This window comes from Eriocheir sinensis, chromosome 14 (genome assembly GCF_024679095.1).
Source record: "Eriocheir sinensis breed Jianghai 21 chromosome 14, ASM2467909v1, whole genome shotgun sequence".
NCBI classification, from domain to species: domain Eukaryota; kingdom Metazoa; phylum Arthropoda; class Malacostraca; order Decapoda; family Varunidae; genus Eriocheir; species Eriocheir sinensis.
In genome coordinates this window covers 13660256-13676476 of record NC_066522.1, presented here as the reverse complement: position 1 = coordinate 13676476, position 16221 = coordinate 13660256, and the positions used below count along the sequence as shown (strand labels likewise).

The 16221-nt window shown below is 41.8% G+C and overlaps 1 protein-coding gene and 1 long non-coding RNA gene across 2 annotated transcripts; one reads left to right on the top strand and one right to left on the bottom strand.

The window, feature by feature from the left end:
• Positions 1 to 43: 43 nt before the first annotated feature.
• On the top strand, positions 44 to 9537 carry LOC126998513 (cytochrome c oxidase assembly factor 8-like). The gene is made up of 5 exons (XM_050860264.1): positions 44 to 234; positions 2834 to 2951; positions 3751 to 3960; positions 5478 to 5706; positions 9221 to 9537. Exons 2-4 carry the CDS (start codon positions 2838 to 2840, stop codon positions 5703 to 5705), a joined length of 552 nt encoding a protein of 183 aa, XP_050716221.1. The 5' UTR covers positions 44 to 234; positions 2834 to 2837; the 3' UTR covers position 5706; positions 9221 to 9537.
• LOC126998515 (uncharacterized) lies at positions 7228 to 14426 on the bottom strand. Its single transcript, XR_007752908.1, has 4 exons — positions 14340 to 14426; positions 14170 to 14238; positions 10143 to 10416; positions 7228 to 8567 (listed from the first exon to the last, which is right to left on the bottom strand). It is a non-coding gene; the product is annotated as an uncharacterized LOC126998515 (long non-coding RNA).
• Positions 14427 to 16221: the final 1795 nt, after the last annotated feature.

Genomic DNA, 16221 nt, shown 5'->3' with positions numbered 1-16221 from the left:
ATGCATAGTGGACATCAAAGCGAGTTATTTCTGCGAGGAGGTATTTCTCGCCACACCGGCTGGGCTGGACTGGGAGGGTCTGGCGTGCGGCTGGCCAGTGTGTGCTCTTGGTGTGCTGCTTATTTATTACACGTGTCGACAATGGCGGGCTGAGGCTGCGAGAGAAGTCAGGTTGGCCTTTGTCGTCCTGGGCTGACCACGAGCAGTGGTGTCGGCGGCGGGGCCACCCACAAGGTATGTTTGTCCAGTGTTGTCTGCAATTTTAGTGATGATAGGTTGTTATTTTTGTGGCATTAGATGCCGCGTTGCTTCCAAAGTGCCTTTTGGTTACTACTTTACCACCACAAGGTTACTCGCCGTTGGGTTAAGGGGCGCATAGTCTTAAAAAGCATATGAAGTTTAATATTTTTGGCTGTAAATTTTACACAATAAAATAGACCATAATCTAACATCTCTGGCAAAGTTTGAGCCGAATTTGAGTTCTAAATAACTTTTTTATATATGGGTTTTCAGCTTTTTTGTTCATTGGACAATGTAAAGTAACCTCAGTGCTAACATTTGGACAATATGTGTTGGCAATGTTTTGTTTCCGTATATATAATAATATTTTTTTATTATGTAACCAAACACATATCGCTGTTTCGGTGTAAAATATATGAAAAAAATATTCTATGGCACTTAGAAGAGTTTTGTCTTGATGGAAATATAGTCTTACCATTACCCTATTGAATGAACTTATCCAATTGGAAATGTCTTTTATAGGTTATCAGAATTTTAACCAAAAATGCCAATAACTTACATTTCGAGAAATCATCGTTTTTACATTTCGTTACCATAATATGTTTGATATGCTATTTCTGCAATGTATTTTTTATTCTACAGATATTTCTGAGTTATGGTACCTGGTCCCCTCCTTTTCAAAGGATATTATACACTCGATGGTGTGGGTATCATGGGGCACCACCCCACTCATTGTAGATAGGTTTTTACTCAGAAGCCTCCAGGCTTATAATGTTTTTCTGCTGCCTTGCTGGCTTGTTTTCTTGTCTTTTTCTTCTTCCTCTTCTCGTTTTTGGTTCTGCTTGTCCTCTTTTCCTTCCGCTCAAGAGAATCTATGAAGTTGGAGGACCTCTTGAACCCAAGCGAGGTCAGGAGGTTGGCTTCACTGTGCCCAAAGTTATGCTCCAGGATTGTGACCTGGGACACAAAGACAGTCCTATGTAGGCCACAGAATTTGTCTTTTGAAGCCTTCCTCCAGATCTTTCCGTGTAGACTCTCATTTCTGTTCTGTATCCTCCCCTTCAGGCACTTCTCCAGAAGCTCTGGTCTTGTGAGGTCACGGTACACCGTCCTGATGAGGCTGAGGTTGTCGTATGATATGTGGGACAAGTAAATCCTCTTGTCAGTGTGTGGTGCTGGTCTCTCCCCTTTTGCCAGGCTTCTCTGCACCCAGCACCATGAGGATTGACTCTTGGGGCACAGCCGATGTTATTCATTTTTGGTGGCAGTGTGGTGATAATAGCTGGCCATTATCGCTGACCTCATGCTACCGACAGTCTCATGCTTGTCTCTGACAGCCTTTGTGTAGTATGAGGAGAGCTTGTCAATAACTTCGTCAGTCAGCTGCTTTGCAGCTACATATATCGAAAAACTGCCTAAAAATCATATAAATAACGTAATAAACACAAAACACCTTGGTTCTAGAGCGCGGTCACGTGCCACTTCAGGCCTGAGATAGTGTCAGATAATGACTAATTTCCATTGGAAACAGGCATCGTACCGCTAAGATATTTTAAAACAGTTATCCATGAAGATAGACCAAAGTAGAAATGCGATAAACAGAAAATTGAATTTTAGCGGGATATTTCCTATTCTTGGCTCAAACGTGCCCCTTAAGGCAGGGCATGGGTTTAGGAATGGCTTACTCTGCTATCTGTATTTCTGGGGCCAGTATTATAATACCTACATCTATAATTCTGACTCCAGCAAAATGGCCTGATCTTTAAGATATTCACCATCACATAATTATTCATCTTTTCCCATACAGTCATGTAAATTATCTCGCTCAACATATTATTTCTTGTTTTTTCCCTATGAATATCTTTGGACTATCTGTAGTTAGAGGAAGATGATTGCTAAGATCTTATTATTCTTCCCAGTACAGGTGTCCACCAGATTATGTTTACATTTACCTTCTTTGTCATCCAACTCCAAAGATTTTTTAAATTCAGTATTTAATTAAACTGAGCTCCATGTTACCATAATACAGGTTGAGAATGCTGACATGTCATGTCACAAATGGAAAATTCCACAGTGACGGGAAGGTTCCACCACGTACAGCTGTTGTGTGTTGCTCAGGGTTGCCAGGTCCACGGTTTACCTTCCTAATTGGGCGGGGAAACCTACAGCTGCGTCAGCATCTTGGGCATAAAAACCTCTGCCTGCCACCACCACCAGTTTTTGGCGGCTTTTGTGATGGGATTGGGCGGGAAAACAGTCCACAACCTGGCAACTTTACTCTGGTGCTGCTGTGCATTATTTTGTTGTCAGTAGTCATCACAGTAACACCTTTGCTTGTTACTCATTGTGATTACCATGTGTTGTGTGCTCTGTGGTGTAAAGATATTGTTGAAATGTCAAAAGGGCCTGCATATTCTGAAATACGAAAAAATACAAAAAGCCACGACACCTTCAGTCCCAGGAATTTTGGATAAGGGATTTTTTTTTTTTCTACATTATTATTTTTGCAGAGGTTTCTGAAAGCTATACAGTTTTGTACTGTAGGAGTGAATTAAAATCTTAGCTGAAATAGATTTTTACATTAAATTTTCAGAGAGATGCAGCAAGTTTTCAAGACTTCAAGACTTTATCTGCTGCAGACTGGAGGCATCAGGCCCGTGTCCATTCACCTGTCTCTGTCAGCAGCCACAGAGAGTTCTGCGAGACCAGAGGTAGATTTCCATCATATATTATCAGCATGAACTTGCATCCATTGATGCAGTCACAATGGATGCAATTTTAAATTTGTATAAGTAAGAGGAGTCATAGTTAGGCCTAGTGTCTAAAAGTTTAGGTTATCTTAATTTTTCTTTGAATTTGGTTAGCATTTGCTTTATTTTCCTGTTATGGGTACCTACCTTTGAGAGGACTCCTTTGATTGGTTGTAGAATGATTTAATATATACAACAGAACAATAAGATTAGTGTGCGTGTGTGTGTGTGTGTGTTTATTGAAACAGAAAAGAAGAGAAACGTGTTAAATCTGCTAATTTATCCTGGCTCCTTCCTCACACCTGATGCATTCAAATGAGAACTCTTAAATGACTCACCATTGTAGGAGTTGAGGAAACCAGATATTTTTGTCTTGAACACTTTCCAACCACCAACCACTTAAATATCCACATCACGATCTCCAAAACCACCTCCAACATCCACACAAATAAAAAAAGTGGACCCAGAATAATGGCTGCCAGGCTTGCCAGTTATGGCATTAATGAAATATATTGGGTGGTCAGTATTCCCAAAGGATCAGTCTACTAGGGCACCACCACAGAAATCACCCTCGACACACTCCAGTGAAGGGAAGAAATAATACATTAAATACTTACAACGTACGTGTCCGACGCAGCCAGATTGATTGTAAATACAGCTTATGATTGTTTCTCAACAGCAGATGAAGAAATAGACAAAATGATGAAGTAATTAAATTGAATTAAACCAGGAATTCACAAACTTGTATGTACTCCTACAGAGAAGTGCTAAGAAGCCTAAAGCTGCCACACTCAAGGAGGAGAAGTGTGACTATGTGGGTCCAGCAGACAGAGTGAGCAATCTGCGACACATCAGGTTCTATGTGCCACCAGATGAGACCAGTCTGGAGCGCCAGTTGAGGGAGGCTCACATCAACACCCAGCAGTGGAATCAGGCATTCTGGGCTGAACACAATGCAAAGTTCAAAAAGGTTTTTGCTCATTTTTCTTTTAGCTTCCATGTCTCAGGATAATTTTATAAGTATAATTGAATATAGTATGGTGGAACCTTAGTTCTCCCCACCCCACTCAAAATGTCACATGGTGATGCGTGCCTAACTATGAATCCATGGTCCTGGGTTCGAATCCCAACCTGGGCAGTCAGCGTAGAGCTCACCCAGATGCTCGTCTTTCCTTTCAAGCTGGTGGATAAATGGGTACCTGGGGAAACCTGGGGAAGGTAAACTGTGGTAACCCGGATGCAGTGGTGGATCCAGCTCCAGGTGAGGGGGGGCTGATATACAAGATGGGTGCCATTGAATACCATATTATATTATATATATATATATATATATATATATATATATATATATATATATATATATATATATATATATATATATATAATATGGTATGATATGGCACCCATGGCACCCAGGAATGATACCCCCCAGATCTCAGTGAATCTTTGAAAGGGCGCAATTTAGGTCCTAAGCCCCCCCCCTGGATCTGCCACTGCCTGGATGTCATGCTGACCCTGTCCTGGGGTGATGGGTTCTTTCCACCACAAGCTCATGGGCCAGTGTTACAGAGATGAGCGCTGCGGCCACGCTCAGCTACTGCGTATGCTTCCATCTTTACTCTTTTGGTTGGTCCCAGCCAATTGGTGGGGCAGGCAACTGTTTTCTATTACCACCATCTTGCTTGACTAATCCCCACCCCTCCTCCCGAACTTGACTTGATCCCCTTTAGAGAGTTTCGCTGGAGTCCGGGTTGATAGGCAATCATCAGGACAGCATGAAGGTTGTCTTGGGTCCCTCCAAACACTCAAGTGAATGAAATAAAAGCTATTAAAAGGGACAAAAATCACCAACTATAGGAGGTGGCAGTAAAGGAAATATTTGAAACATATACCCCTATTTTTCAAAGAATCACTTCACATACATACATGGATCATCCACAGACATTTCTGATATGTTCATTTGAAGCTGCTGTCATTTTTCTTTGTGCAATTTCAGTGAGGACATGTCCAAAACATGACATGATTTGGTTATACTGTTAACATACTATAGAGAGTTGTGGTGTGGTGCTGGCCATTGGCTGGCTGCCTGTGGCTGGTCAGTCTTAGGACTGGCTCAAACAGCCAACCATGTTACTTATAATGATGGAATATGATACAAGAATACTCCAACATGTGCAAACATTCTACATGTCCAACATGTAGAAAATATTGAGGTTTACATTCATTTAATTATTTTCATTTATAAAAAAAAATTAAAAAATCAATTTAAATATAAAAAATCTGATTTTTTATATTAAAAAAAATATAAAAAATCAACAACCCTGCTTCTTACTTTTGTTCAGGTCCTACTTGTGAGGGCATATGTTAAGTTAAAATTTTAATGTATGAGTTTTTTCATGTAATCCCCTTCATTAATATCAGTTATTAGTTTGCGGCTTATACAATATATACCAGATTATTTTTTCTCATGGTTTTCATGTATTGCAGATTAGAGAGGAGTTCATCCAAACTAACCTGCAGGAGAAGTATGGAAGCAACACTAAGGGGCAAAAGAGACTCACAGCTGATGAGATGTCAAAGTTCTATAAGAGCTTCCTTGATAAACACCTCCATATCCATGCCCAGTACAACAAAGAGTGGTACAAGAGGAATGTTAGGAATCTTCTTCTCTCAGCCAGAGTCTGGTTGGAACGAATAACCAACAAAAATAGATGATGTGAGTATGTTGCTGTCTTTTTTTAGGAATTGATCAGTTTTTTTCTCTTCTTCCCAGGGTTCTCTCCTCTGATGCACATGGGAGATCCCCAAGAAGTGACCAGTCCTTTCACTATCTTGCCCTCCCATCATTCTTGATTAAATAATAAACTAATTTAGGATAAAATATTTCCTCAAAAGCCACCAGCATGCCAAAGTTGTTTCATGACAATGAATGTAGGGCAGCATCTGGAACATATTGCAGTCAACATTTTTATTTGGTGACACTATTTAAGCTAAATCAGTCAGTCATATGACTTCATGCAAGATTAACTCTCATGATACAAATGTTTGTCAAATACATATTGGTATGGGCATGACAAAATATTGTAGAATCCTTGGAAGTATGAAGTTACAGTAGCTATAAAACATTAATTTTGTTCAGTACCTACCTAGATCCACTGTATTCAATATGTAAGCAAAACAAGGTAAACAAAAAAGGAGAAAAAGATTGTAGAACAAAAATAAATAGCCAGTTAACATTTATGACTAAACTTTGGGGTACAGTCCTATTGGGGCAGCTGGAGGTTGTTGTCCTCTAATAGCCCTTGCACCCATCACTCCACCTTGTCCAGTCACTGCAGGCATGTGGCTGCGCTGGATATACAAGTCAGAGCCCCATACTCCAGGTAGCATCTTACCTGGGCCTTATAGAGCAGCAGAATCCCATTCTTGTCCAGAAAACTTGCCACTCTACATAAGGCAGAGTCTTAAAGGAAAGTTTATTAGGCAGTGTGTTGTAGTGCAGCTCTTGGTTCAAATCTACTCTGAGAACTCAGACATATTCCTGGAATGGTAGGGTGACAGAGCCAAACATCACCCTTCCTTCGACAGCTTGTGAGGCCGCTGAGGACAGAGAGATCACTTTCCCCTGGGTCTTCTCAGGGCTGAAGCTTACCTGCCAATGCTCCCACAACTCGTGTTAAGTTGCTGGTTGATGTCAGCAACTGCATGCTGGTAGTCTTGATGAGAGTAGGAGAGGGAAAGCATGCAGTCATCAGCATATGCAGAGACTGCTGGCAGGTTCCTGAGGTCGTCGTCAATGTACAAGTTCCAGAAGACAGACCCTAGCACAGATCACCGTGACCCTTACTGGGAGGTTCCTGGACTGCAGCCCATTGACAACGACATGTAAGCTTCTTCCTTGAAGGGAGTTCCTCATCAACATCAGCAGGTGTTCTTGGATGCCTTTGGTATGAGGCTTCTCCAGCAAGCTCAGGTGTCGCACCAGTCAAAGGCTCTCGTGATGTCAAGAGCAGGGTTGGCAATGATTAAATCAAATTGATTTAATCAAATGATTAAATCATTGATTTTTTTACTAAGAAAAATCATGATTATAATTTTTTTTTTTTTACTAAAAGTATTCCATAAGTTAAATGATGTGCTCTAAAGATGGTAAAGTAAAACAACCTGTTCATGTGCAATGATTCATTTATTCTCTTCAATAATATATATATATATTAAAAAAATCTAAATTTTTTAAATTTTTTCTTTATTTAAAAAATAAAAATCACCAACCCTGGTCAAGAGTGACAACAAGGGTGTTCAGTCCATAGTCCAGGGAGTCCTGTCAATTCCTGGAGAGGAGCATCAGTAGATGTGATGTGGCGCTGCCAGGTATGAACCCAAACTGCTGGTTAGACAGGAGGGTGTTGTCCTCAAGGTGGTGGGTGATGGCCTTCACCGCAATTATCTCTCAATCTTAACTACAGACAGGAGGGAGATGGGCCTGTTGTTAACAGGATCTGGACTTCTTTTTGTGCATTTGCACCATGCAAGCCACTTTCCACATAAATGGCCAAATGTTCTCCTGGACACAGGCTGCAAACATCTCCAAGAGAGGGAGGTCCTGCAAGTTCACTGTGGCAGTGGCACTTGTGAGCTAACATCATGTCCAGTGGCCTTACTGATGTCGACCACTCTCAAGAGGCAATCTACTTGCTCCTATGTCACCTCCACTGCTGTCAAAGTCTGATAACATTCCTGTGCCAGCTGTGGTGGAGGCCTGGTGGGGTCAGCCAGTAGCTCTGTCTTCTCACTGCTGCTGGGTGCTGTCCTGCTTGGTGAGGGGAGGAATGGTTTCCTGGTGGCTGCTGCCTTGCCTCTCTTTAACATGAACCTACTACGTCTTGCTCCCCACCCTAGCCTCTGTTTAGCCCACTTACTGGTGGCTACCACATTCCTGAACATTGCTCAATGCTGTGTCAATGCAGTCATGCTGAGTACTTTTTCTACACAGTAAGACAGCAGTGGAGGCCAAACGAGGACTTGGTGGGCCTGAAGGTGTTCTGATGGTGTGGGACGTGCTCTCATTGGAGAGCTCTGAGCCGTTCAGTGAAGACCCTCACCATGGACTCTGCTCATCCAGACAGGAAGGCGTGGCAATCTGTCTATTGCAGGTCTTCTTTTAAGGGAGGGCCAGTCAGCTCTGTCCCACAACCAGATGGTGTGAGAAGTTGTTCTCATCCTGTGCCACACCCACATCTGCCCAGGTCAGGGTGGAGTGGCGATCAGAGCTACCCAAGTTGGGGGCACGTGCCTGTGTCCTCTCCCAGGTCAGTGATGACGGGGTCCAGCATCCCCCCACAATTGTAGGTGGGGAGGGTGACATGGTCTGTCAGACCATGCACCATCAGACGATTCTCATAGGCTGCTCCCACCAGGTGATGATTAAGTGGCCCATGATCACAACATGCCTGCAGTGGTGACTTGTCAGTAGGTTGTTTAGTTGCTCCATCAGGAAGTATCTCTCCTCACTATCCTTAATCTTTCTCTCTCTTTACTCTGTAGACAGAGTACCTCTCCAATGTTCTGGATTTGGCACTGTAAAAAAAAAGGATTACTACTTTGAGGTACAAAAAACTATTTTTGGGCCCCCAAGAAGGAGCTAGTGCACTTGCTAGTGATAGAGGACTCGAACACACTCCAGGAGCAACCCTGGGTCAGTTTTGCAACTTTGTTCCACATCTGGATAGAAAGAATCCAGGCTGCACCAGAATTTTTGTACCCCAAGTAAGTAGAAAAGAATACCGTTGGCAGCCCATGGGGCTACCTGACGAATTCTTTCTTGCTTAATTAGGTTAAAAAAGTTTTCCTGCAGCCTGGATTCTTTCTATCCAGATATGGGACGAGCTTCCCAGTTTTACCCAGGGTTACCCCTAGAGCAGGATCAAGTCCTCTATCGCTAGCAAGTGCACTAGCTTAAGAGGGGAAGGAAAAAAAAAATCATAAATACATATGAAAAGGAATCGATCACTTAAAATAGGCCAATAATGAATACTTTTACAATAGTGAGTCTGATCCTCTTGCTGCTTTGTTGTAACTGTTTCTATGAATGAAACTCATGAACAGGACATGGAAATAAGACAACAAACATTGTGACTTTAAAGAAAAAAAGTATATTCATATGAGGTGGGCATATTTCTTGAATTATAGTATGTAATGCAAAAATAAACAATGGCTTCTTTTTTCTTCAGATTTTCCAGTGATGTGGGACTAGTCCACGTTTTTGTTGGAGACTGACAGTTACCAGACTTCCGTGGGGTTTGAGCACAAGGTTAAAACCAAAGAAAAGTACTTTTCAAACATATAAGGAGCACTACAAGAGGAGAATGTTTGCAATGCACTAAGCAAACACTGGAAGTGGAAATTCTTATAAACAACAATTTTTTTCTTGTGTAGTGGAGCCAGAATACAACTCTAGAACATCTATTTTCAAGTATAGAGAACTACATCTTAGCTGCCAATCCAGAATTATGTAATTATTGTAAAACTTAATAAACTTAATTATGAATGTATCTTTAAAAAAAAAATCCAAAAACCATGTGTGTTTTATACAAGTCCTCCAATACATTTTAGCAGAACTTACTACACTCAAAAACTACACCACTGACAGAGATCTAACCCAAGCCTTCTAAATGATACACAGGGCAGCGTATCAACAGCGCCACTGATGGGTTAAAAGATTACCTTGCCCATGGCCATTTCTATGACACTATGACTGACATCCAGATCCCCCACTAAACTATGCTATTTGCTAGGCTATGTATATGCTATTTGCCATACAATACTTTATTAATTTTGCTCCAGCAGATTATAAAGAACATGACACATTTCTACTTACTGTTTTCACTCAGATCTAACATTTCATCATCATACTCCTCCACTGTATTGGCCATTGTATATCTACCCTAATGTACTGCCCATTGAAGCCATGAAGGGATTTGGAAATGGGGAGTAAAAAATTAGGTTAAAGGTTTAAAATATTACATGCAGAAGTTTGACAAGGATGTGTTGAGTCACTGAGCCCATTCAAAATGAAAAGGTTATCAGAGAGAAAGCAGTGAAGGGAACTAACTAACAGGGAGCCTATGCCCTGGGACATGTCACTTAACTCACCTGCCCCCACCACTCCCCCTGAGCAAGCTCCCACACAGCTGCCCTATCCATCCCAAGGCCAGTCTGGCAGGATTAGTCACCGCAGCCACGAGTTACTTGGGCGTCCCCTTGATCTCCTCCACTTGGGATTGTCTTGTACAAAAATGATTTTATGAGTATGCAACGTTTCCAAATAGCCTGAGTTGGAGTTCATGGACTAAGCTGGTAACATGCCTCAATTCAGTTTCATCAAGTAGTTGCCGATTCGATGCGGTCATCCAGCTAGCCCGTGATCCTGCAAAGGCACTCGGTACATAAATACATTGGAGAGTTAGGAAAGGAAGAAGTGTGAGCATGGGGGAGAAGGGCATTAGCTTTAACCTCCTAACTCTCGTCATAGGCATCAGAGACATGGACGACGTGAAATGTAGCACAAATCACAAATGTACGTAATGTACGTACAGTAAATAATATACATACACTACGTAATATACCTTATACATTGAAAAATATATAAGCAAGAACAATTTGATGCCTTAAGCCCCATTCACAATGTGCCGACTGGGCCACGACTCTAGGATACACCAGGTCTTGGGTGTTGATGTGAAAGGGTCGGGCATGTCCTGAAAGGTCTTGAGACTGCTGCCGAATGCTGCGCCGACGTCGTTACGGGAGTCTGGAGTCGTGAGGGTTAGCATGACATGCTGGCAACTAGTTGGCCGAATGTCCCAGACAGTCGGCAAGACACCAAGACCCTAATAAAACCTCCCTCCCCTTCTTGGAGCGTGGGAACCAACTTGTCAAATGGAAAAATCACTGGGTTGTCGTGGCCCGGAGTCAGCACAGTGTGAACGGGGCTTTAGAAGCAGTACAACTTTAGTACATAAAACATAAGCCACTGCTTTTCTAATGTTAAACAATCCATACAATATTGGAAATGCACTAATTTATCTATTGGACAAAGCAATCAAATCAAGGTAATGAAATGTAAGTAGGTTAATTAGGTACTAATCAATAATTTATCTACCCTCAAAATTGTGTTCATTATATCATTTCAGATAACAAAATATAATACTAATATGTCTGGTGGTATGGGCAACCAAATTTTTGGCACAAATGATACAGCCCCCAGTCACTCCTCCTTACCGAGTCGGCCAAAGAGGTACCCCACTGGCTAAGTGGGTTATGGGAGGCTCGTTCATCAGGCATAGTCGCTGCACTACATATACACTGCTGTACATAACATTCTGGATGTAAGATGCATTAAAGCAAAACACTGGGAAGATGGAAACCTGTTCCCCCTTATTTGCAGGGATTAGAGGTCATGGACCCATGCAAATAGCAAATTTCCAAGAATATTTGATGCACCTCAAAAAGAGAGCTTCTAGAATCATAGATAAATAAATAAATAAATAAAAAGAGCAATCTTACACAATCTCTACCTAATAAAGCATTTTCTTTACCTGGAGGCAGCACAAAATATCATAGGTATGATTATTCATCAGCTATATATGTGTTAGAAACTTTACTGTTATTTACATAAACTTATTACAAATATGTAGTCATTAACATCTCACTTAACCTTTTAGTTGTCCAGTTGGTCAGATATGCAAAGCGCACTCGGGAAAGTAAGGGTCTCTTTCCACCTCCATATCTCAGTAACTATGCACTGCAGCAAGTATCCAAGCATATCAATGGAAAGACGAAGATAAATATCATATGACATATGCAATATTTCAAATGCTGAGGAAACACAATACAAAATTTTCCATTTGGGGCATTATATTTTACAACTGTACCTAAAAAAATGTACCATAGTATTATATTTAGTAGAGCATATTTTTGTCCCTATCATTTGAAGGTTTTGATAAATAACTATAGTCCATCCATTTCAAATAGTCCGTTTGGCTGTTCAATTTCACAGGTCCTTTCCTCCCCTCTACTCTGCCACACAGCCCCAACACCTATTTTTCCCTTTCATATGATACCTATAGCTACCCTATGAGAGGAAGGGATAGATGATGGTACTGTATGGCAGAGCAGAAGGGAGGAAAGGACCTGCGGAATCGAATGCCCAAACGGATTATTTGAAATGGTTTGACAAGATGTGATTCAGCACATTCTGGTGACACCTGACAAGCAGTTGTTTCTCATATGGGGATGTGGTTTTTATCAAAAGATGGGGGGGGGGGGGGAGAAAGAGGGGGAGCAAAAACATTCAACCACATGATGTGGACCAATCAAAATATACAATGGAGTGTGGAATGGCATTGGAGCATGAATAGTGACTAGGAGTTTCAAAATTGACTGTGGATCGAGCGAACATTTAGCAGCATGGTAAAGTATCCTGAAAGCATATAGCAGTTTAAAGGCTAATTAGTTATTTAGTCCTCATCATTTAAGTCTCCATTTCGTTTCGTTTTCAACTAAGGTGTTTAGGTGTTTACGGATGAATGCTTATTCATATAAAAAACAAAAATATGAAATGGGTGTAAACACTGGATCATAACTGCAAGCAGCTGTTCACATGTTAAACATAAACAAACAGGTCCAGTCAACAGTAAGGCTGGGTAGGTACCAGTACTGGCTATGACACGGTAACAATACTAGACTGCTCAGTACCAGGATTGGTGGTGATTGACAGGTCATCAAACACATACACCTCCATGTGAATGTATGATGACCTGTCACTGCTACTAGTACTGAGCAGTCTGGTATTGTTACCATGTTGTAGATGGCACTGTTGGTACCTGTACCAGTACCTGCCCAGCCCTACTGCCAGCAGGACCTGTTTTATCATGTTTAACAGCTGAACAGCTTCTTGCAGTTATGATCCAGTGTTTTCACCCACTTCACATTTATATCATCTGATTTTTATAAAAGGAAGTATGTATTAATTAGTAAATAATTTCCATAGAAAGATAAACTTAAGTGCCTGAAATTTCAATGACAAAGTATTTGTAAGAAAATTATATAACTAACAGTACAGTATATTACAAGTATGCATAGCTAATGAATAATTCTATTTATATGATATTTTACAGTGTTTCATGCATCCTATCCTTAGAAACAGCCAAATCATTCGCAGGCAAACCATGAATGTTTGAAGTGTTGAGGCAAAAAATTCTCTGGGGTCACCTTTGTGAATTTTGAGGGAAATCCAATGTGTGAATCGCCAACTAATGAACCTGCGAATGTGGGAGGACAGGTGTACACTGTCATAATAAGGGTATATACATTCTTTATAATGACTGACTCGCAAGAAAAAAATTGTGGAAACACACAATCCCAGCTCAATGCCAGGCTTTCATTGATTCCTTATCCGTCTTCGATGATACTTGAAGATGATCTCTCAGGGGGGGAGGGGGGGCTAGTCAGGTGTTGGATCACTTTGACGTCGTGAAACATTTGAAACATTTATTAAGAGCCTATTAGGTAGGGTTACATATGTTGTTGTTTGTATTGTTAGAGGCCAGCCTTTATATAAGCATAAGCTTTTCAGCTCGTGATGCGAGCATTGTGTGTGTATGTGGGGGGGAGGGGGTTAGTCAGGTGTTGGATCACTTCTTTATCTTGATCTTGATTTATAATGCGCAGGGCACCCATTCAGGTGCATGACACGCGACTTTTACGTCGCGATACGAGCATTGTGTATGAGGGGGGGGGGGGGGAGGTAGTCAGTTTCATATCTCATTTCAAGCATGATTTTGAGCGTAATAGAAAGTGTGAATGAAGCTGGGTGGCCCTGGCAGGCTGGCTCGCTCGCCCAGCGTGGTAATACTGCAGCAGAAAATGCATAACTGGCAGCTTTGGCCCACGAGCCAGGCGGGACCAACATTCCGTAGGAGTGCTCACTTCTCATCGGTTAATCTCATTATTCTATGCATTGTGACCCCCCCCCCCCCCCACACCCACACACACAACTAGGGTACAGGAAGAATTGTAGCCTAATTTGTAGGTAGGTGGCATTCATACCCTTCAGCGACGTAACTAATCATTGAAGAAAGTGCGGGCCCCAGCTCAACGAACAAAGACATAAATGTACTACCTTCAAACGACACGATGTTGAGCCGAGACCGACAGCATGCCGCCCCGCTGCTACAATCAGACTTGCCTGCTGTCGGTAGAGAAACAGGCCGTCAAATTTAAACACGTATGCACTTGCTAGATTACACTTTATGATGATAACCTGTTCATACTGTAGGTTAAGCCACTCACCGCTGAATTGACGGCTGAAATGCCCCACGCACTCACAACATAGGGACACCGTCAGGGTCTGCCATCTTGCCAGCGTGACCAATCAGCTGCTGGTCCTGCAGGGTCTGTAATATCGTACTGGTTTGGCCAAAAGTGTCGTACTTTTGGCCTAACCTCGTTATGAATTGTAAAACCTATCTTTGCAGTACATGTATGTCAGTATAGTTAATTCATAGCTATTTTTACACTTTCTTACTATATTCACACACTCCTATTGCTTCCCAAGAGGTATGAAATTAAGGTTAGATGTCGTTCATCAGCAGTACGTCAAAAGGTATAGGAATCGATCGAGACATGGGCGCATTAAATATAACCGAATCTTATCTGTAACTTGTTTGTTTTAATGCTGTCAAGAAGTTCTCGTATATCCTATGAACTTTGGCGTTTATCATACCAAATGTCCTATTCATATAATTATCATACATCCCTCTCTGTTCTAAACCTCTATTTTAAAAAAGAACATTTGACGGTAGTGATGCGGTAGTAATGTGTAATAATGAATATTCCACAATATCTGATTGATTGATTGATTGATTGATAGTTTATTGTTTCAGGGCAAAAAATCTTTTATTGTCAAATAAATACGAATCATATATGTTTGCTTTAACCCGGTAGCAGCTTGAGGGGCTCCCGTGGTCCCGTGGTAGTCTCCGCCTTGCGCTTCGGCGGGTTGCTAGAGCGTGGGTTCGAGACCTATCCGGTGCCATGGGGGTGGAAAGGTGGGCTCTTTCCGACACCCTCAGCCCCGTTGTTGGGCCTCCTCCTTGAAATGAATTGGGTATCTCTCCACCAGCCGTCTGGGGGGTTGCGCGGCATGCACCGCCTTCCTCCATTGGGGTATATCCCCAACGAAATACCAAAAAAAAAAAAAAAAAAAACGGCCGCAGCGGGGATCATGTTTCTTAATGGTCCCTCGATCCAAGCGAGAAAAATGAGAAAAAATCATCCCTCACACAAGCCATTTTATAATACATATCAAAGCATTTGCGATCAGATTATGTATCATCTATAGCCTATATTTTGGGGGGTTTATATCATGGCACAAAGTTGGCCCGTCGCTGCTCTCTCTCTCTCTCTCTCTCTCTCTCTCTCTCTCTCTCTCTCTCTCTCTCTCTCTCTCTCTCTCTCTCCAGCAGGAGATGGGAACAGAAGCATGGAAGCGATGGAATTTTTGCTAGGTCTAAGTATTTTCCAGGCAGGGACCAGTAGGTCTATAGAGGGGGTAAAAGACTTCTTGGAGAGAACCTGGGTAGTCCTCTGTTTAATGATCCCCCATATCCCCCATATATTATTACTACAGGTATCCCATGTATTGTTGTTTTGTTGCGTCTTTTCTTATTTTCCAGTCGGTTGTCCTGGGGGAGCAAGCCTTTACAAAGGCTGTGGTCACTACCTAACAGGGGTGGGAAGGCCCTGCAGACAGTCCGCCGATTCTGGGCGCCCGACATCACCAGGGGACAGGATCTTACCATCGCCGTGACCCTAAACTATTCCGAGAACTAATCATAGAGACTGGTTTACATCTGTTACGGTAGAATTCCGCCACACCTGTGCCTTCCTTGTGAGAAGAAGTATGGCGGGGTTAGAGGATAATGATGAAAATATTCCATCTATAACTCATGACCAAACCACTTCATTGTGTTTCTTTTGATCCATTATTCCACATGACAGTTCTTGATTTTGTTTAAGCTTTAAAGTAAAGCCAAGAACCTTTGATTGATTACTGTCTAAAGTACATGTAAAGTTTTCTTCCTTTCTATTCATGTATTAATGGCCAGCTTACCAGGTCATAACATTTGTTACATTAGGCATTAATTTCATAACTGTTATGTGTGCCCACTTA